The following is a 19677-nucleotide window of genomic DNA, read 5'->3' as shown; positions in this document are numbered from 1 at the left end:
AAATCAGATTTCAGGGGCGTCTGGGCGGCTCAATCGGTTAAGTGTCTGTCTTCAGCTCAGGTCGTGATCCCTGAGTCCTGGGATAGAGCTCTCCCTCTCCTGCCCCTCCCTCAGCTCATGCTCAGTCTCTCAAATAAATAAAATAAGATCGTTCAAAAAAATAAGATTTTGGGCAGCCCGGGTGGCTCAGCGGTTTAGCGTGGCTCAGCGGTTTAGCGCTGCCTTGGGCCCAGGACCTGATCCTGGAGACCGGGGATCAAGTCCTGCGTCCGGCTCCCTGCATGGAGCCTGCTTATCCCTCTGCCTGTGTGCCTCTCTCTGTCTCTCATGGACAAATAAATAAAAAAATCTTTTAAAAAAAATAAGATTTCACATAAAAATCCTATCTTAAACAGTGACACCCACAGTCAAGTTGATAAGCATCCTAGATAGGATGGGATGACAACGGCACATTTCTGATCTTTCTTTCAAAACACTCAGAACTTCTGTCTAATCATGAGAAAAACCGACACATCCCAACTGAAGGAAATTCTACAAAAAACCTGAATAGTACTCCTAAAAATTGTCAAGGTAATAAAAAACAAGGAAAGTCTGAGAAAGTCACAGCCAAGAAGGGGCTAAATGTGATGTGGTGCCCTGGGTAGGATCCTGAAACAGAAAAAGGGCATTAGGTGATGGCTAAGGAAATTTGCATTTGGTATGGATTTTAAAAATAATGTATTGCTAGTGTTTAACAAATGTATCATGCTAATGCAAGGCATTAGTAATGGGGGGGGGGAACTATTATTACAATTTTTCTGTAATTACAAAGCTGTTTTTAGAAAGCATTTTTATTTATTTTTAATTTTTAAAAAGATTTTATTCATTCATGAGAGACACACAAAGAGAGGGGCAGAGACACAGGCAGAGGGAGAAGCAGGCTCCATGCAGGGAGCCCGATGTGGGACTTGATCCTGGGTCTCCAGGATCACACCCTGGGTTGAAGACAGGCACTCAACTGCTGAGCCACCCAGGCGTCCCCGAATGTTTTCTAATTCTGACCAACCTTCCCTAACATAAGCTTCCTTAAACCCCCTTCCCGAATTCATGGAAACAATGCCTATTGACCTCCATCTGCTATTGCTTCCCACGCCCCCAGCTCTGCCTTCTTCCATCAGAATCTTTCCTCTCCAAGGTCCTTGCCAAAATCCCGTGCTATTGGTTATGACCATCAGCATCCTCATGCCCACCAGCGCAGGGATTTCTGCCCTTCCCAAACCTGCAGCCTTTTTCTGTTCAACACATGCTACCTTCTTGAATGAGGTACTTCCTGGCAGCACCATGACAGTGCTATCCATTTACTTTGGAAATGCAGGGAGGGCACTTGTGTCACAAGGGAGCGGACACAGAGGAAAATGCTGTCAGTTTGAGCACCAAGCCCACAATTCACCTGTTTTATAGTCTTAGGTAAACCCACTATCCCCTGCGACAAGGTGGAGAGAGGACAGAAAGGATAAAGCCCACGGGTGGGTTTTCATCTTGGAATATGAAGTGCTTCACACAGTGGAAGAACTGATGACATTCCCTGAACTCCTCCGTGTTATAGCCACTGACAGTACAGTAACTTTACTCTGGACAAATCATCAATTTTCTTTTTTTATTGGGAAACCAATATAACAAACCTAGACTTATTGAAAATGAAATCAGTAACTAAGACTCTGCAGGCCCCATCCCCAACCAGCACCAAGGCCTCTGCTTGGCCTGACCCCAGTTCCTCAAGCTCCCCAAAGGACAACTATGCTGAGAAGCTGAGGTCAACCTCAGAGCTACTTTCCCACACTGCAACCCCCTCCACCCCACCCTCCACTGACACACACACACCCTACCCTGGATCAGCAGTCTGGGCCCAAGGAGGGTATAGTGGTTCCCAGGGTGGCAGGGAATCACAGGCACACCCCAACCTGCTCAAAATCCCAAGTTAGCAAAGGAAGACAGAAAAAAAGACTGGCTTGCCCACCCACTCCCCTCCCCCCAGCCACCCCAGACAACAGTCTCACATCCCTGATCAGTAACACTATGATTCTGAGGTGCCAATGAGGCTCCCAGTGGCTTCACCAGCCCCTGGATGATTACTGCAAAGGGCTCAGAGCCCAGGGAAGGGGGCAGGCTTGACCCCACCACCTGCTCAGTAGTAGCCAGCCAAGCAAGCTGCTGCCCTAAGCTTGTGCCTCGGGTGCCTGTAGCCCTGCCCCCTCCAATATATCCACGGGTTGGAACCAGTCCTCCTGCCACAGAGAAATCAGTTCCAGGAGGCCCTTTCTCCCACAGCCTCGGAGGAGGAGGGATGGTCTGTTGAGGCCTGGGATGGCTACACCAGCTTCTTCGCTTCAAAGAAACTTTTGAGGTGCCGCATCTGCCAGACACCAATGGCTACGAGGATGAGGGTCTGCAGAATGGACCACCACAGCACCCGCTGGTTGGTGCTCTCGCTGGTCTGCCGGAAGCGCTCCTCTCGCCACTGTGGGAAGAGAGAAGGGAAGAGGAGCCTAAGTTTGCTGGGCACCACCTGGTGCCACTCTAACTGCTAGATTCATTCATGGTACCACCCTGGCTCCCAGACCAAAGTGAGTTTGAAATAGCTGGTCTTAGAAACACCTATAGCCATGGAAAAAACACCTAAGGCATTAGTATCAGTTCCTGCTTTTGTCACTGTGCACGTGTCACTGTGATTTAGAAGAATGACAGCCTCCTGAGAGCCTGTCTCCTTGGTTACAAACTGGAGTTAGTAATACCCACCCCATCTTTTAAACTTGCAAAGCAGCACAGAAGGGTAAGTCCCCTGAGTTTCCTTTTTTTTTTAAACATTTTTTTTTTAAATTTATTTATTTATGATAGTCACAGAGAGAGAGAGAGAGGCAGAGACACAGGCAGAGGGAGAAGCAGGCTCCATGCACCGGGAGCCCAACGTGGGATTCGATCCCAGGTCTCCAGGATCGCGCCCTGGGCCAAAGGCAGGCGCCAAACCGCTGCGCCACCCAGGGATCCCTCCCCTGAAGTTTCCTAATGAACCTTGCAGGCATGCAACTTCTGGCTGAGCCTGAAGGCTTCCGGGAAGAAGCCCACCTAGCAGCCCCCGGCCCGACATACCCGTTGGTAGTTCTGCTCTTTCTGGATCTGCTCCACCTGCTCCACCAGCTGTCTCACTCGGAGCTGCAACTCACTCAACTTGTCTTTGGCAGCAATTTCTGCATAGTCGTTGGCATGTTCTCCCACCTGGATGTCCAGGTGAACTCTCTGAGGACAGAGAAGGACGATAAGAAGAAATCAGGCAGCTCTGCTCCATCTTCCTGCCAGGAACTAACAGCTGGTCCCCCACTTTCCTTCATTTGTGCATTTAGCCAATGCTGACTGAGGCCTCCTCAGTGTCTAGCCCTGTGGGTTTCTGGGAAAACAGGCAAGAATCAGCTTGGCTAATACTTGGTCCAAGGCATACATGAGGGGCTTGGCAACTGTGCTTGGCTCTTCACTGGAAACCCAGATGTATTAGGAAACACAAAATCCAACATACTCCTCTCACAACCAAAGCACCAAGTCTCCAGTCCTGATCAGGGTATAGAGATTGTAAGCTACAAATCCCATGTGGTTCCAACTCACCAGCATGCCTCCAGCAAAAAGGGAGAACTTAGTGGAATTGGAGTGAAGACAGATCTGGTGTTCACCTGGGGTATGGGAGGTGAAAGTGAACCTTCCTTCAGAGCCATACTGCCGGGCCAGGATGACCTGGAGAGAAAAGCCTTCAAGTGAGTGTTACTGCGGAGGGAGCTACTGGAAGGAAAGAGCTTCAGGCTCTCAGTGCCTCAAAAGTTGGCAAACAGAGCCTTAGGGACCTCACACTAAAAGGTCCAGAGCTGCTCAGCAGCAGTTGCCAAAAGCTTGTCTGAGAACTTTCTGGGGCATGGGTGAAGAGTCTGAGATGAAGCTGACACGTGACTGCTCCTGGGAAGGGCTTTTTATTTAGAGCAGCTACCTGCAGCTCTTTCTGCCCACGGGTCCTGTCCCCTTGCTTTATTCAGAGCTGCTACCATTTCCGCTCTTTTGATGTGGTTTATTTTTTTTAAATGAAAGGTAACAACTAAAGATTTGTTTTGCTTTATTTTAATATCCCTATTTATCGAAATTCAAAGCTACTCGTTCGTTTGGAAAGCACCCTGTTGAACGACCTCCTAAAGCCTATACGTCATAGGTCACAGCGTGAGAGTTACCACAATTCTTTGATGGCCAGCACCACCGTGAAGGCACCAACCACGCCTACAAGGCAGGGGAGTTTCCACTTCACAGAGCAGGAGAAAAGGCTCCGGGCAGGCAAGGGACTCGGCCGAGTCCTGCAGCAGCCGGCAAGAAACCGAGAGGAGCCGCTAGCCCTGCAGCAGCCCAGGTGTGGCCTAGAGCGAAAACCCGGGATCTTCTCACCAACACCCCAAGTCTCTTCAGCAGTTTGGCGGCTGCGGCGAGGAGGAGCGGAAGTGCCAGCGGCCGCCGGCTCTGGCGCTCAAGTGCAGAGCGCAGGGCTCGGCGGGGCTGAGGGGCCGGCTCACCTTGTCCTCCGGGTCCTTCACCTCCACGAACATGCCCAGCCCGGGGGTGGCCGGCTGGTACTCCTCCCGCTGCTTGTCATACAGCTGCGTCCGGTAGTTTCCTGGAGGGGAGTGGGGCGGACCCGGGTCAGACAAGCGCGAGGCGGGGTGGAGTCGGCTCCCGGCGGACCCCCCGCACCCCCCGCCCCAACACCAAGGAAGGTCTCGGTCCCAGCTCTCCCTTCGGCCCGCACCTATAACCATGGTCTCGTCCGGAATCTCCTCAATAAAGCACTTCTTTTCGGTCTCCCCGATGTGGAAGTAAAGCGCGCCTCCGCGGGCCGCAAAACACAGCAGCAGCAAGAGGGCCCGAATCACCCGCCCCAGTCCAGCTCCAGGCCGGGGACCGACGACCCTCATGCCCTGCTCCGCGGCCATCTTGCCCCACCTGCCGGCGCAACCGCAGCCGGCGGCGCCACGTAGCCCTGCCGCCGCCGCCGCGGGGTCTGCTGGGACAGCGAGTTCGACCAGCTGGACTACAAGTCCCGAGATGCCCCACGGCCACGGCGAGGCAGTATCTGATTGGAGAGCAGCTTCTGCCTGCAACCTAATTGAGACCTCAGAATTGAAACTTTCTTTTCATAGATCGCAGTGGCGGGCAGGTGACTACTAATGTTTATCAGCTTTTTACAGATGCTGCAAGTAACACAGTTTGCGGTCGCAAAATGAATTATGAGCAGATACAGGATTGAAGCCGAGGATCCCTGACTTGACATCTCTGCGTGCGAAACTCTGAACTTTCTATTTTTAAAAACTTGAACTTTGAAAAAGTAACACCAACAGTGCACCAGCTTATCTTCGAAAAAAATTTTTTTAAGGGCAGCCCAGGGCCTGATCCTGGAGACCCCGGGTCTAGTCCCACATCAGGCTCCCTGTATGGAGCCTGCTTCTCCCTCTGCCTGTGTCTCTCATGAATAAATAAATAAAATCTTTAAAAAAAAATTTTTTTTTTTAAGCCTAGAGACTTCCTTTACCACTTCTTTGCCTTCCAAAACCCAGCCACTTCTACATCGAGTCTGATCTGGTCTGTATAATCCCAGGCTCAGACGTCATCCACGTGGACTCTGCTGCCGGAGCTGCGCCCTGGTGGCTCCTCTCCAGAACGTGGTTCTGAGCCCGCAGGTAAAGGCATAATTGTGAAGGTCTTGGGGGCACAGTCGTCCGTGTCAGAGGGCTCGGCACTCAATGTGAGATCCAGAAGTCTGGGTCTGCCCTCCATACCCCTCCTGGATTTCACCCAATTCCAGTGGATTTTGGCAGCTCTTCGGAGTTAGCAGTTTCTGATTGTGCCACCTTAAGATTTCATAGAAGTTGGAGGTTTTCTCTCTAATTTGGGTTCTTTTTGTTCTTTCATTTGGCCCTGGAGAGGGAAGTTTAAGGATGATGTTTTTGTTTTTTTTAAGATTTTATTTATTTATTATTTTATTTATTCATTTATTCAGCCCAACCGGGCTGCCCTAAGGATGATGTTTTGACATTTCTCCCTCATTGGAAGTCTTTATCTCATTTTTCTTAACAGTAACAATATAACATAAGCTTGGTTCGTGCCTTACTTTTTAACCATTCCTGTGATGAAAGTGGTTAAGATTTTCCTCTAATCATTTGCTCTTACATATATTACTGCAATAAAAATTTGTGTTCAGGGGATCCCTGAGTGGCTCAGCAGTTCAGTGCCTGCCTTTGGCCCAGGGCGTGATTCTGGATTCCTGGGATGGAGTCCCACATGGGGCTCCCGGCATGGAGCCTGCTACTCCCTCTGCCTCTCTCTCTCTCTCTCTCTCTCTCTCTCTATGTCTATCATAAATAAATAAAATCTTTAAAAAAATTTGTGTTCAGTTTCTTAAAAAGCATTACTGTAGGACATAGTTTTTTGATAATAGATCACAATTTCTCTTTCAAATTTCATACCAATTTACAGTCTCACCAGCAGTGTGTCCTGGTGCTTACTACCCCACACCCTGGTCAAATGTTCTCAATCTTTTTAATTGTGCAAAATAAGTAAATGAAAACTTGTATTTCGCTTTCCTCTTAATTTTTATTTCCTTGGATACTGAGCATTTTTTGTTGGTCATTTGTGAATCACTGCTGATTTTTCTTAGCTATTATAACGACATGCTATGAGTGCTGATGTTACCACCATTCAGAATTAACAAATTATTACAGAATTAATAAGTGATAAAATTTCATAATAAGTTTCTAGTATTTTTAAAATTAAACTTTTTATGTTGACATAATTTCACATGCAGTTGTAAGAAGCAATGCAGAGAGACCCAGTGTACCCGATTATCCAGGTTACCCCATGGTAACATCTTGTCCAAGTATAATGCAATACCACAACCAGGATATTGACATTGATACAGTCAAGACACAGAACATTTCCATTACCAAGATTCCTCGCGTTGTGTATTGGCCACATTCACTTCCCTCTTCTTTTTTTTTTTAAATTTTTATTTATTTATGATAGGCACACAGTGAGAGAGAGAGAGAGGCAGAGACACAGGCAGAGGGAGAAGCAGGCTCCATGCACCGGGAGCCCGACTGGGATTCGATTCCGGGTCTCCAGGATCACGCTAAACCGCTGCACCATCCAGGGATCCCCCACTTCCCTCTTCTTAACCTCATACAACAAGTAATCTGTGTTCTCCATTTCTACAATTTTGTCATTTCAAGAATGTTATATAAATGTAATCACACAGTGTGTAACCTTTTGAGATTGGCTTTTTTCACTCAGTTAATTATCTGGAGATTTAATCAGTGTATTACTTATATCAACAATCATTGCAAAAAAGTAACCATTACATAGAATGTATAAAGACACAATTTGTTTGATATCAACCATAGAAATGGGTGAGAAAAGAGCTGTTAAAGGAGCAGAGAGGGTTTTTTTGTTGTTGTAATTTAAGGTAAACTGATAAATTCAAATTAGAGTGTTTTAACTTTATGATATTAAGTGTAATCCCCATGATAATCACAAAGAAAATAGCTATAAAATATACACAAAAGGAAATGGGAAGGGAATTCAAATGTTTCACTACTAAAAAAAAAAAAAACTAAATACAAAAGAAAATAGTAAATGCAGGAATTGAGGGACCAAAAAGAAGCTATAGGGCAAATAGAAAACAAATAGCAGGGATGCCTAGGTGGCTCAGTGGTTGAACATCTGCCTTTGGCTCAGGTAGTGATCCTGGGGTCCCGGGATCAAGTCTGGCATCAGGCTCCCCACAGGGAGCCTGCCTCTCCCTCTGCCTATGTCTCTGCCTCTCTCTCTCTGTGTCTCATGAATAAATAAATAAAATCTTTAAAGAAAAAAAAAAAAGCCGAGACTTCAGTGGGCCGATGTGTGTAGCCTTTGGCCACATTTCCCCTAGAAGTCTTCTGAGTCCTGGGATCAATGGTTTCTTGACTCTCAGGGACTGAGGCACAGCCCAACCACTTTCCTTACCCTACATATGGGAACCCCCACAGTTTTGGGGGCAGGAGGACAGAAGTTCTTAGTCAGGATTCAGTCAGGCACAGACCTGGGGGACAGACTGCCCAGATCTCCAGGAGGAATGGACTGAAGACACAGTGAGACTTCTGAGAAAACTCACCAGAAGTGGAAGGATCCTGTTAGAGGGACCACTGTAAGCCTAAGGAAGGTGGTGAAACAAGTTCAGCAGAATATTGTTTGTGATATCCCTGAATTCAGCAACACCACCCCCATGTCTAGGTGTTCTGGGATTGAGAGCACAAGGAAACAAACTGTCATAGGAATTCTCTTTGTAGAGATGGTCACAAGGATTAGAAGTTGTTTTTCCACACACCAGGGGGGGAAGATAAATGTAGAAGGACATGGTGCAGAGGAAGGGATAGTGTCATGGTGGGGCTCCGGGGATGGTATGAAAGTCAGCAGCAAACCAAAGAAGCCACCCAACACTAGAGCAGAAGAATTGCACATGGAATCTCTGGTTTTATGTACAGAACATTCTATCCCTGATGTATCCCCACCCTTACCATGCCCAGGTCAAGATGTCTATGGAAATAATCAGGAGGAGACATTACAGCAAAACCAGGCATAGATTACGAGATTTTGCCTTTTTCCATAATTATGAATCACCATTACCCTTCTTCCTTCTTTCTCTCTCTTTCGTCCTTGCTTGCTTCCCTTTGTCTTCCTCCTTCCCTCTTTTTTAAAAGATTTTATTTATTTATTCATGAGAGACACAGATATAGAGGCAGAGACAGAGGCAGAGGGAGAAGCAGGCTCCCCACAGGGAGCCCAATGTGGGACTTCACCCCAACCCAAGGATCATGCCCCAAACCAAAGGCAGATCCTCAACTGCTGAGCCACCCAGGCGTCCCCTCTTTCCTCTTCTCTCTCTTTCACTGTCTCCTTCTTCTTCTGTCTTCTCTTTGATTTTCATCCCTCTCCCTCCTTTCCCCTCCATACTCTCTCCTTTTTTTTTTCTTCCTCTCTCTTCCCTTTCTCCAAGCAAACATCAACGGCATAGGCATATTCTTGATGTTGCTGTTTTTTTTGCTAGCAGACAGAAATCGAAGGCAGAAGCCTACATCTTTATCTCTTACAGCTATCAGCCCCAGGGGGCCTTGCTCAAGAATTATCTATTGCAATACAATGGGGTTTACACTGCCATAGAGGCGTTGACAAAGTCCCTAGGAGAAGGAAAAAAAATAAAACAGTGCTTCTGGATTTGAGTCTTGAAAAGATGAATAGAAACTAGGCAAGTGGAGAAGGGGATAGGGATTGAGGCCCAGGGCATTTCCCAGAAAGGGCACAGCATGTAAGAGAGGCCTGGATTTGCCTGGGCTTTGTGATTCTGGATTTTTAAAGTCTTTTTTTTTTATTATTATGGATTATATCAAATCTACCAGTGTATGAATAGAAATTAAGTCCTTATGCAGTGTTATATGCTGTAATATTTTTTTCAAATAAATCTGTCCTTAAAAAAAAAATCAGGGACACCTGAGTAGCTTAGTGAGTTAAGCATCTGCCTTCAGCTCAGGTCATGGTCCCAGGGTCCCGGAATGGGCGGCATGGGGGTGAGGTTCACGTTAAGCAGAGTCCCCTTGTCCTTTTCCCTCTGTCCCTCATTCCCCCTTGTGTGCTCTCTTTCTCTTTCTCTCAAATAAATAATAAATAAAACCTTTAAAAAATCCATCAAAGTCTGAAATCTTGGGGAACCACAGGTGGAGCAAGTAGATGTAGCCTCTCAGTGTCTTCTTTGAATCTCACAAATGGCACTCAGGTTCAGTGATCTTGACAACCATTGTGGAATTAGATTTTTGCCATGTGGGATGATCCCAGACCATGTGGGTTCACTGGTCTTATGTTCCTAGCCTTATCATAGGTCAGAAACAGGTTGTTTCTCTCTCTCTCTCTCTTTTTTCAGGGAGGGAGAGAGACCATGAGCGGGGGGGGGGGGGCAGAGGGAGAGGGAGAGGGAGAAGCAGACTCCCCGCTGAATGTAGACCCCACCCCCCATGCTGCCCATCCCAGGACCCTGAGGTCTGGACCTGAGCCAAAGTCAGATGCTTAACTGACTGAGCCACCCAGGCAGCCTCAGGTTGTTCTATTTTTAGCAAAAACAGTTTTGCTACTTGGAGAGTTATATTCCCCCTTCAAAATGTCTGGGTTCTGGGTCTTGAAATCTCACCAGTGCACTATTTCCTTATATGTAGGTGGCTGCAAGCATTTTCCACTTTTGACCATTTGGGGGATTCCTGTGGGTAGTCTGGCCAATGGACCACTGCCACTCAAGACTGGTACTCACAGTGTGGTGTGGGGGCTGGTACAGGTCCATGTTTGTTATAGGTCTGCAATGAGATAAGTACAAAAAATGAATGTTTAGGAGGTTTTACAGAAGTTTAATATTGATGTGATATTCAAGCACATGATTAGTTTATTTTTTTTTTTCATTTTATAAGAGTACTGGCTTAAAAAAAAAGAATATTGGCTTGCGAGATATTACAAATTTTATTAACAACAAAACAAAGCCAAAAAGCTTTACTACAGATGGTGGTGGTACTGGTCTAGAAAGCAACCATTCAGTACCACGGACAGCACCTCTGCTTCCCAAGCCTGAATCCTCACTTTTCTGCCTCTGCTCCCCACTCTGGCTAAATCAACTGATTGACTCCCAAACCCAACAGATGCTTTTCAGCTCTTGTCTTATTTGACCTTTCTAAAGCATGACTTTTGTTAATATGTGAATTTGTCATGTTTGTTTAATGATCTTCCTCGTAAATAAAAAAACACTCTCTTAGGATTTCCAATGAGCCACACCACTAAAATGAGGGAACAATTCTCATATCAGTCTTAAAACACCGTATTGACATTGCTTTTTTGCTTTCAGTGGGTTCCTAGAGACCAGGAGATAGGTCTAATTAATTTTCATTAATTAATGTGTCAGATGCCTGGACGTCCAACATGTGTCAGACGCCTGGACCAGAGTCTGTGTCAGCAAATGCCTGCCACTTATCAGTTGGATGATCTTGGGGAAGATCAACTTTGCCTCTTTTTCCTAGCTATTAAACTGGAATAGCATTACAGTCTACCTAATAATTTTTAAAAGATTAATTCGGTTAGTGAGTTTAACAGTGATGAGAGGGATCCCTGGGTGGCGCAGCGGTTTGGCGCCTGCCTTTGGCCCAGGGCGTGATCCTGGAGACCTGGGATCGAATCCCACATCGGGCTCCCGGTGCATGGAGCCTGCTTCTCCCTCTGCCTGTGTCTCTGCCTCTCTCTATCTCTCTCTGTGACTATCATAAATAAATAAAAATTAAAAAAAAAAACAGTGATGAGAGCAGTGCTTGGCACAAAAGAATAAAAAGGATCATCACTGGGGCACCTGTCTAGCTCAATTGGAAGAGCATGCAACTCTTGATCTTGGGGTCATGAGTTAGAGCCCCATACTGGGTACAGACATTACTTAAATCAGTAAAATCTTATTTAAAAAGGACCATCATGGGATCCCTGGGTGGCGCAGGGGTTTAGCGCCTGCCTTTGGCCCAGGGCGCGATCCTGGAGACCTAGGATCGAATCCCAAGTCGGCTCCCTGCATGGAGCCTGCTTCTCCCTCTGCCTGTGTCTCTGCCTCTCTCTCTCTCTCTCTCTCTGCGATGACTATAATAAATAAATAAATAAATAAATAAATAAATAAATAAATAAGACCATCATCGGGGATCCCTAGGTGGCTCAGCAGTTGAGCGCCTGCCTTCAGCCCAGGACATGATCCTGGAGTCCCAGAATAGAGTCCCACATTGGGCTCCCCGCATGGAGCCTGCTTCTCCCTCTGCCTGTGTCTCCCATGAATAAATAAATAAAATCTTAAAAAAAAGGGGGGGGGGAGCATCGTGACAGGTTGCTGAATAAACTAATGAGCATGTCTTATCACCAGGCACTAGGAGGTGGAAGACTTCATCCCACTACTTGGGTTGGGCTACAGCTTTCTATTGATATGTTTAGGTCTACACTGTTCTACTCAGGGCACTGTGTGCTTTGGAATTCTAGAGATTTGCTTTTTCTGGGTCCCCATTTTGTCATGTTGGCTCCACTCTCCCACCCCTTTCAGTTGTGCATCCCTATCCTTTACCAGTGGCTTTCCTGCCATCTTCTCTCCTCTCCAGGCTCACCCACAACCTCTTTTTAGTCTTTAGTGCAGAGAAAAGTACACTAGATGACAGACTCCCCTGTTCAAGCAGGCCTGGCACCTCCTGTGCCCTCAGATTCAGCCCAATTACCTCCACCCTCTAAGTTCCTATAGCTTTTCTTCCCCTAGTTCCTTAACTCGCCTATTGGCTGTTAGGCAATCCTAGGTCCCCCTACCTAAATTATTCTTGTCCCCCACTGCGCAGGGAGATTTTAACCATCCTTCAAGGCTGGGGTCAAATCTACCTCTTCCATGAAAACCACGACATTTCCCCCCTGCCCTTCCTGAATTACTGCTTCAAACTCAATCCCACGGGGCTTCCCATTCCATTTCTCCAGGTCTCCAGGTCTCCAGGTCCTCCCCAATCAATTCTAAGGTCTTCCAGGTTCAAGTCCAGGTCATACATTTCCCATTAATCGTGCATCCTTTCAGCACACATCTTGAGTGGCTGCCCTGCAAGTTGCAGAGGGCAAACCCTCTTCCCCCTCTGAGGCTGTGACCCCAATCAGCAAGATGGGCTTACAACACCTACGCCTCCCCAAGTTCCTGCGCGGAGTAAGAGCCATAGGGCGGAGAGCGCTCTAGAACCTGGCGGGGATTGGGTGGAGGGCTCGCCTGGCCCCCCGCCGGCGAGGGTAGGCGGGAATGCGCCGTGGCTCCTGGGAGTTGTAGTCTACGCGCGAGCTCGCAGTCTCCGCAGCCTACGCGCGGAGACCGGTGGACTCGCCTGGGAAAGTGGCGGGGGCCTGCCGGGCTCGAGGAGCTGGGCCCAGGGGTCGCCCTGGGCGGGAATGGGGCAGAGCTCAGGCAACCGGTATGGCCCTGCCGCTGCTGCTGGGGCAGCTGCTGGCGCTCATGGGCCACGGGGGCGCGTTCTACCTCGAGGTCCGCGAGCTGGAAGAGAAGTGCTTCATCCAGGAGATCCCCGATGGTACCGTGGTCATAGGTGCGCGCGCCGGCCACTCCCTGCCTTGCCCTCCCTGCACCCAGAGTCCTGAGAGGGGACGGAATGGGGCGCCGTGGCACCAGCTCAGGCCCGCGCCTTCCCTTCCCTGCTGGGGGGTGGGGAGTGGGCTGGGGCCGGGGAGAAATGAGTGGACAGCAGTCTCGCCAAGGCATCCTCTCTTTTGCGTGTGCCGGGGCTGGGGGAGGGGCGCCGAGGAGGCACGTCTGATTCAGACTCGATTGATGGCAGAGAAGTGGGGCTGGAGAGGGGAGGAGAAGGCAGAGGCCCGTGGTCAGGCCCCTCAGACTCGAGATCCTTCTGTTCCTCCCCCCACAACCACGACTCGGTCATGGGAATGGATGGGAATACACCTCCGTTGCCTCTCCATTAGGTAATTACAAGACGGAGCTTTACGACCCTGCTATGGAAAAGTATCAGCCCTCCCCACAGTGGATCAATTTGTTCGTGTTTGTGAAGGACCCCGAGAACAAGGTGAGGCAGGCCTTTACCCCTTGCAGCCCGCCCAAGGCCACGGGTCAAAGCATAGCCCTCTCTAATCCTTCACTTCTCACGGAAGGATTGGTCTCCTCACAGGCAGGTAGCTCAAGGAGGGCCATGCTCTTTGCAATCTGTATTCTGTCCTGGCAATGCTGGCATTTGAGACTTTATGGCCAAACCCATGCCATTTCCCTCATACTGACCCCTCTGCACCTGGGATACTCTCAGAATTCTCCCAGAAGCAGGTACATGGCTAACTTCTCTGTGCTCACTGGAGGCTGCTTCCTCTAGAATCTTCTGGCCCGGCAGTATGGCCCTCAGGGCAGCTTCACCTTCACCTCCCAGTCTCCAGGAGAGCACCAGATCTGTCTCCACCTTGAGTCCATCCGATTTGCCCTCTTCTATGATGGCAAGCTGGTGAGTGTGGCAGGGGGGTGCTCCACCATCCCCAGGGGCTCAATTTCTCAGCCTCTAGAATAAGAAGGGTGCAGGGCATGCTGCCTATTGAGTTGGGCTGGGACTTTACCTGAAGTGAGCATACCAAGAACAGCTCCTGAGGACGAAAGGGGATCTTGGGAGGGAGTCACTTGGACTTAAAGCCCTCCCTTGGCTCCCAGCCATCCCTAGGATAAAGACCAAACTTCATAAGGTGAAGTTCAGAGCTATTCTGCATCTGAGTCCTTCAGGGCTCTCCATCGTCACCTTCCAATACAGAACTTCTAGTAAACTGCCTGTTTCAGAGTCATACCTCTATTTCTCTGCACATGTCCCATCCTTTGTGTTTGAATATAGAACTTCACACAAGTAGGGTCCTGATCATCTAGAGCAGGGCCAGTCACTAAGTTGGGGTGTGAGGAATGGAACTGCCAGTGTCAGGCCCAGAGTGGGATGGAGGACTAGATTTCAGGCAGGTTCATGGAGCTAAGCTCTCTGACCCCCATCCTGATTCCTCTGTTCCAGGCCATTCACTTGGATATGCAGTTAGGTGAACACACCAATGATTATGTGGAATTTGCAGCCAAGGACAAGCTGACCCAGCTGCATCTGCGTGTACAGCAGCTTGTGGAGCAGGTGGAGTTGATCCAGAAGGAGCAGGAGTACCAAAGGGTGAGGGGCTGGGTTGAGACAGTTGGGACAGGGGATGTGTAATCTCCTGGGAGGTGGCTCTTCCAGCTGTTCCCCCAGAGAGGGTGGGGGTAAAATTCAGTTCTAGACAGGCGTATTCTTCCTTCTCTCCTTCCACAGTGGCGAGAGGAGCGCTTCCGGCAGACCAGCGAGAGCACCAATCAGCGGGTGCTATGGTGGTCCATTCTGCAGACCCTCATCCTTGTAGCCACAGGTGTCTGGCAGATGCAGCACCTCAAGAGTTTCTTTAAAGCCAAGAAGCTGGTGTAGGTGGGCCCTGAAACCTAGCCCCAACTCATTCTCCTCTTAACTGATGGAAAGTGGCCTGCCCTGGTCTGTTTCCTGGCTCCCAGTCCCCCAACCCTGCAGGGGTTCCTGGTACTGTCAGGGGGACAGAGGACTGCTTTGAACTGGTTTCTCAGCCAGCACTTGGGACAGGAGGGGTTTTCCGTACACACTTGGTTGGGGAGCTGCAGGATTCTTTGTGGCTCTGTGCTTCGGAGGAGAGTGAGGGTACCCCAACCCTCCCCCGCCCCCACCAAAACTGGATAGATGAATTAACCCAAGATGGAGAATTAAGAGTGAATATAAACTGCAAACTTTCTGACCTAAACATTTATTGCCTCCTGCTCTGCAATTCATTCTGATGTTTTGTTTCTAACCAGATATTAACATGTGAGGCTCCTCATGCATTGGTGGGGACTGATCCCAAAATGAATGATGTGAAGTTTATACTCCGAAAGCCTTAGCAACCTGTGGAGCCCTTTCCAGAAAAGTCCAATTTGGGCCCACCTTATGGGTAGCCTGAGTACTGGTGGTGATCCTGTGCCTCTTTCTGGGCTCAGGTTCCTGTGCTATTTTACTCCAGTTATGTGGACTGCTGGGTTCTTCCAGGAAGTCAGATGGGCACCTCTGTCTTCCTAGTATTTTTCAGGCAATCTGTCTCTCTCTTTGTGATGTCATAGGTTAATTTTTCCAGGAGATGATTCTTTTTCTCTTTTTGAAAATAGGATTCCAAGTAACTGTTTCCATTATAGTCAGCATCTCCTCCTTCACACGTGCACACAAGTGATGGCCAGATATCCATGTACCTACTGCATCTGCCTGATCTAGCCCACATTTTACTTCTGCTGGTTGCCCTGTTGGAATAGTCATTTCTCACGTGAATCTGACATTTTATGTTGTAAGGAAATTCACTGGTTGGCACCCTCGACAAAATTAAGTCCAAATCACCAAGGCCCAAGATGTCAATAAAGGGAGACTCCCCATGAGGAGAGGGATGTCAGGACAGCTCCAGCACTTGGCCCTGGAGACAGATCGACCCTACCCTAAGATACGCTGGAGGAATACGGCCAAGTCTTGGAGATTTGCTCATTTGTGGGTGTGGTCATGACTGGCCTCTGGAAAGTATAAATGGACTGACCCGAAGGTTGGGGAGGGGTGGGGGGAACCACTGGAGAGTAACCTCAGACCAGAGTGTGTGATCATAGCGCCCATTACCCTTACCTGAAGGGGTGTGTGTGGGAGGGTGCTCTGCTCTCTGCCACAGGAGAAGCAGAGTGACCCAGAAAGGCACATTCTTGCACATGGAGCCTATGGTCTGATACTAAATGAGGCAGGGCTAGAACAACAGATAAAGGTGAAGCATGCTTCTGAGAAGGGTATGCACTAAGAATGACAGAAGAGCTCTGGCCTAGTCTAGACGGTCAGAGAAGGCTGCTTTTTACAACTGCATTCATGATTAGTCGGAATTAGCTGGGGGAAGTGTGTTCTGGCCAGAGGGAATAGCACATGCAGGACTCCTAAGGCAAAAAAGAATATGGCAATTTGGAGAAACAAAAGAAGACTACAGTATCATGATCCTGACTCTAAGACCACAGAACAGATCCGGTGTTCGCTGGGAGTATGGGAGGTGAAAGCAAACCTGCCTTCAGAGCCATACTGCCAACCCAGCATGACCTACAGAGAAGGGGCTTCAGCAAGTGTTGGGGGGAGGGGGCGCTGGAAGGAAACAAATTCGGGCTTTCAGTGCCTCAAAAGTTGGCAAACAGAGCCTTGGGCATCTCACAATACTAAAAGGTCCAGAGCTTGTCTGAGAACTTTCTGGGGCAGGAGTGAAGAGTCAGATGAAGCTGACACGTGACTGCTCTTGGGAGGGCTCTATTCAGAGCTCCTGCCACGTCAATTCTTCTGGTGTGATTTATTTTTTAAAATGAAAGGTGACAACTAAAGATTTGTTTTGCTTTATTTTAATATCCCTATTTATCGAAATTCAAAGCTACTCGTTCGTTTGGAAAGCACCCTGTTGAACGACCTCCTAAAGCCTATACGTCATAGGTCACAGCGTGAGAGTTACCACAATTCTTTGATGGCCAGCACCACCGTGAAGGCACCAACCACGCCTACAAGGCAGGGGAGTTTCCACTTCACAGAGCAGGAGAAAAGGCTCCGGGCAGGCAAGGGACTCGGCCGAGTCCTGCAGCAGCCGGCAAGAAACCGAGAGGAGCCGCTAGCCCTGCAGCAGCCCAGGTGTGGCCTAGAGCGAAAACCCGGGATCTTCTCACCAACACCCCAAGTCTCTTCAGCAGTTTGGCGGCTGCGGCGAGGAGGAGCGGAAGTGCCAGCGGCCGCCGGCTCTGGCGCTCAAGTGCAGAGCGCAGGGCTCGGCGGGGCTGAGGGGCCGGCTCACCTTGTCCTCCGGGTCCTTCACCTCCACGAACATGCCCAGCCCGGGGGTGGCCGGCTGGTACTCCTCCCGCTGCTTGTCATACAGCTGCGTCCGGTAGTTTCCTGGAGGGGAGTGGGGCGGACCCGGGTCAGACAAGCGCGAGGCGGGGTGGAGTCGGCTCCCGGCGGACCCCCCGCACCCCCCGCCCCAACACCAAGGAAGGTCTCGGTCCCAGCTCTCCCTTCGGCCCGCACCTATAACCATGGTCTCGTCCGGAATCTCCTCAGTAAAGCACTTCTTTTCGGCCTCCCCGATGTGGAAGTAAAGCGCGCCTCCGCGGGCCGCAAACACGTCCTTCCCACGCTCGCTCCGCATCCACCTCAGCCCCGGTCCCCAGGGCTGCGGGCGGCGGCACCGCGTAAGCCGGACGCAGCCGCACGGCCTGCTGGGGCGGCGAGTCCCACCGCCCGGACTACAGGGCCCGAGGTGCGGCCGCCAAGCGGTCCTGGCTACGGGAACCGCTTCTGCTCGCAAGGGAGTTGGAACTGCGGAATCAAAACCTTACTTCTGCTGATTGTCGTGGTGGCCGGAGAATGGCAGTGATGATCAGCTTTTTACAGATGCTGCAAGTAACGCCGTTTGTTTGTTGTCGCAGAGTGAATTATGAACAGATGTAGGACTGAAATAGAGGCTCCCTGACTTCCTCTGCATCTATGCATCCACACTCTGGGCTTGCTTCCACTTGTAAAATTTAGCTTTGAGGGGGCCTGGGTGGCTCCGTGGGTTAAGCGCCTGATCTTGATTTCGGCTCCCACTTGATCTCTGAGGTCCTGAATTTGAGCCCCATGTTGGGCTCTAGTTGGATGTGGAGCCTAATTTAAAAAGCAAAAAATAGGGGTGCCTAGGCGGCTCAGTGGATTAATTAAACATCCGACTCCTGATTTCTGCTCAGATCATGATCTCAGGGTCCTGGGATTGAGTCCTGCTCCTGCTAGTGGTTCCTAGTGGAGTCGGCTTTAGATTCCACTTGCCACTCACTCCCCTTGCCCCTCTCCACCCTCCTCCCCCATTTCTCTCTGGCACACTCTCTCACTCTCTAGGATAAACAAATACTTTTTTTTTTTTTTTTTAAGATTTCATTTATTTATTTGAGGGAGATCGCGCGCGAGAGCATAAGCAGGGGGAACAGCAGGCAGAGGGAGAGGGAGAAGCAGGCTCCTGCTCAGCAGAGAGCCTAAGGAGTCGCTGAGCAGAAGGCAACTACTTAACTGACTGAGCTACCCAGGTACCCCAACAAATAAAAAAAAAATTTTAAGCAAATAACAACACCCCCCCCCACTTGAACTTCAAAAAAATGACACAAATAGTGCACCAACTAATTTTGGAAAAAATTTTGAAAAAAAGCCTAGGAGACTCCCTTTACCACTTCTTTGCCTTCCAAAACCCAGCCACTCCTAAATCGGGTCATAGAAGTTGGAGGTTTTCTAATTTGGGTTCTCTTTGTTGTTTTGTTTGGCCCTGGGGAGGGAATGAGGGAATTTAATGAGGATGTTTTGACATTTCCCCCTCATTGGAAGTCTTTATCTCATTTTTATTAACAGTAGCAATATAATATGTTTGGTTCATACAGTACCTCATTTTAAAATTTTTATTTAAGGGACGCCTGGTGGCTCAGCGGTTAAACATCTGCCTTTGGCTCAGGGTGTGATCCCGGGGTCTGGGATTGCGCCCCCCCCCCCCCCCCCCCCCCCCCCCCCCGCATCCGGCTCCCTACAGGGAGCCTGCTTCTCTGTCTGCTTATATCTCTGCCTCTCTCTCTCTGTGTGTGTCTCTCATGAATAAATAAATAAAATCTTTAAAATAAAATAAAATTTTTATTTAAATTAAATTAATTAACATAATGTATTATTGTTTTCAGAGGTGGATGTCAGTGATTCATCATTCTTACATAATAGCCAGTGCTCATTACATCACGTGACCTCCTTAATGCCCGTCACCCAGTTACCCCATCTCTCCACCTAACTCCCCTCCACCAATCCTCAGTTTGTTTCCTATGATTAAGAGTCTCTTGGGATGCCTTAAATGGCTCAGTGGTTTAGCCCCTGACTTCCGCCCAGGGCATGATTCTGGAGCCCTGAGATCGAGCCCCGCCTCAGGCTCCTTGCACAGAGCCTACTT

The 19677-nt window shown here is 49.1% G+C and overlaps 3 protein-coding genes across 5 annotated transcripts; 1 reads left to right on the top strand and 2 right to left on the bottom strand.

Moving 5' to 3' along the window:
* Positions 1–1622: 1622 nt before the first annotated feature.
* LOC121496122 (transmembrane emp24 domain-containing protein 9) lies at positions 1623–5023 on the bottom strand. Its single transcript, XM_041764408.1, has 5 exons — positions 4808–5023; positions 4575–4675; positions 3634–3759; positions 3127–3273; positions 1623–2497 (listed from the first exon to the last, which is right to left on the bottom strand). Exons 1-5 carry the CDS (start codon positions 4989–4991, stop codon positions 2348–2350), a joined length of 708 nt encoding a protein of 235 aa, XP_041620342.1. The 5' UTR covers positions 4992–5023; the 3' UTR covers positions 1623–2347.
* Positions 5024–8207: 3184 nt separating this feature from the next.
* Positions 8208–17902, bottom strand: LOC121494249 (transmembrane emp24 domain-containing protein 9-like). 3 transcript variants are annotated; one of them, XM_041760465.1, is made up of 4 exons: positions 17754–17902; positions 17521–17621; positions 10385–10427; positions 8208–8242 (listed from the first exon to the last, which is right to left on the bottom strand). In XM_041760465.1, the coding sequence occupies exons 1-4, from the start codon at positions 17872–17874 to the stop codon at positions 8223–8225; spliced, it is 285 nt and encodes a 94-aa protein (XP_041616399.1). In that variant the 5' UTR covers positions 17875–17902; the 3' UTR covers positions 8208–8222. The 3 variants fall into 3 exon arrangements, with proteins under 3 accessions (XP_041616399.1, XP_041616400.1, XP_041616397.1); XM_041760466.1 differs by lacking the exons at positions 8208–8242; positions 10385–10427 and adding an exon at positions 17065–17367; XM_041760463.1 differs by lacking the exons at positions 8208–8242; positions 10385–10427 and having other exon boundaries at positions 17065–17621.
* LOC121494248 (transmembrane emp24 domain-containing protein 9-like) lies at positions 12945–15444 on the top strand. Its single transcript, XM_041760462.1, has 5 exons — positions 12945–13208; positions 13600–13700; positions 13998–14123; positions 14667–14813; positions 14952–15444. Exons 1-5 carry the CDS (start codon positions 13079–13081, stop codon positions 15099–15101), a joined length of 654 nt encoding a protein of 217 aa, XP_041616396.1. The 5' UTR covers positions 12945–13078; the 3' UTR covers positions 15102–15444.
* Positions 17903–19677: the final 1775 nt, after the last annotated feature.

Source organism: Vulpes lagopus, chromosome 7 (genome assembly GCF_018345385.1).
Source record: "Vulpes lagopus strain Blue_001 chromosome 7, ASM1834538v1, whole genome shotgun sequence".
Taxonomy (NCBI): domain Eukaryota; kingdom Metazoa; phylum Chordata; class Mammalia; order Carnivora; family Canidae; genus Vulpes; species Vulpes lagopus.
This window is presented reverse-complemented; position numbering and strand designations above follow the sequence as displayed.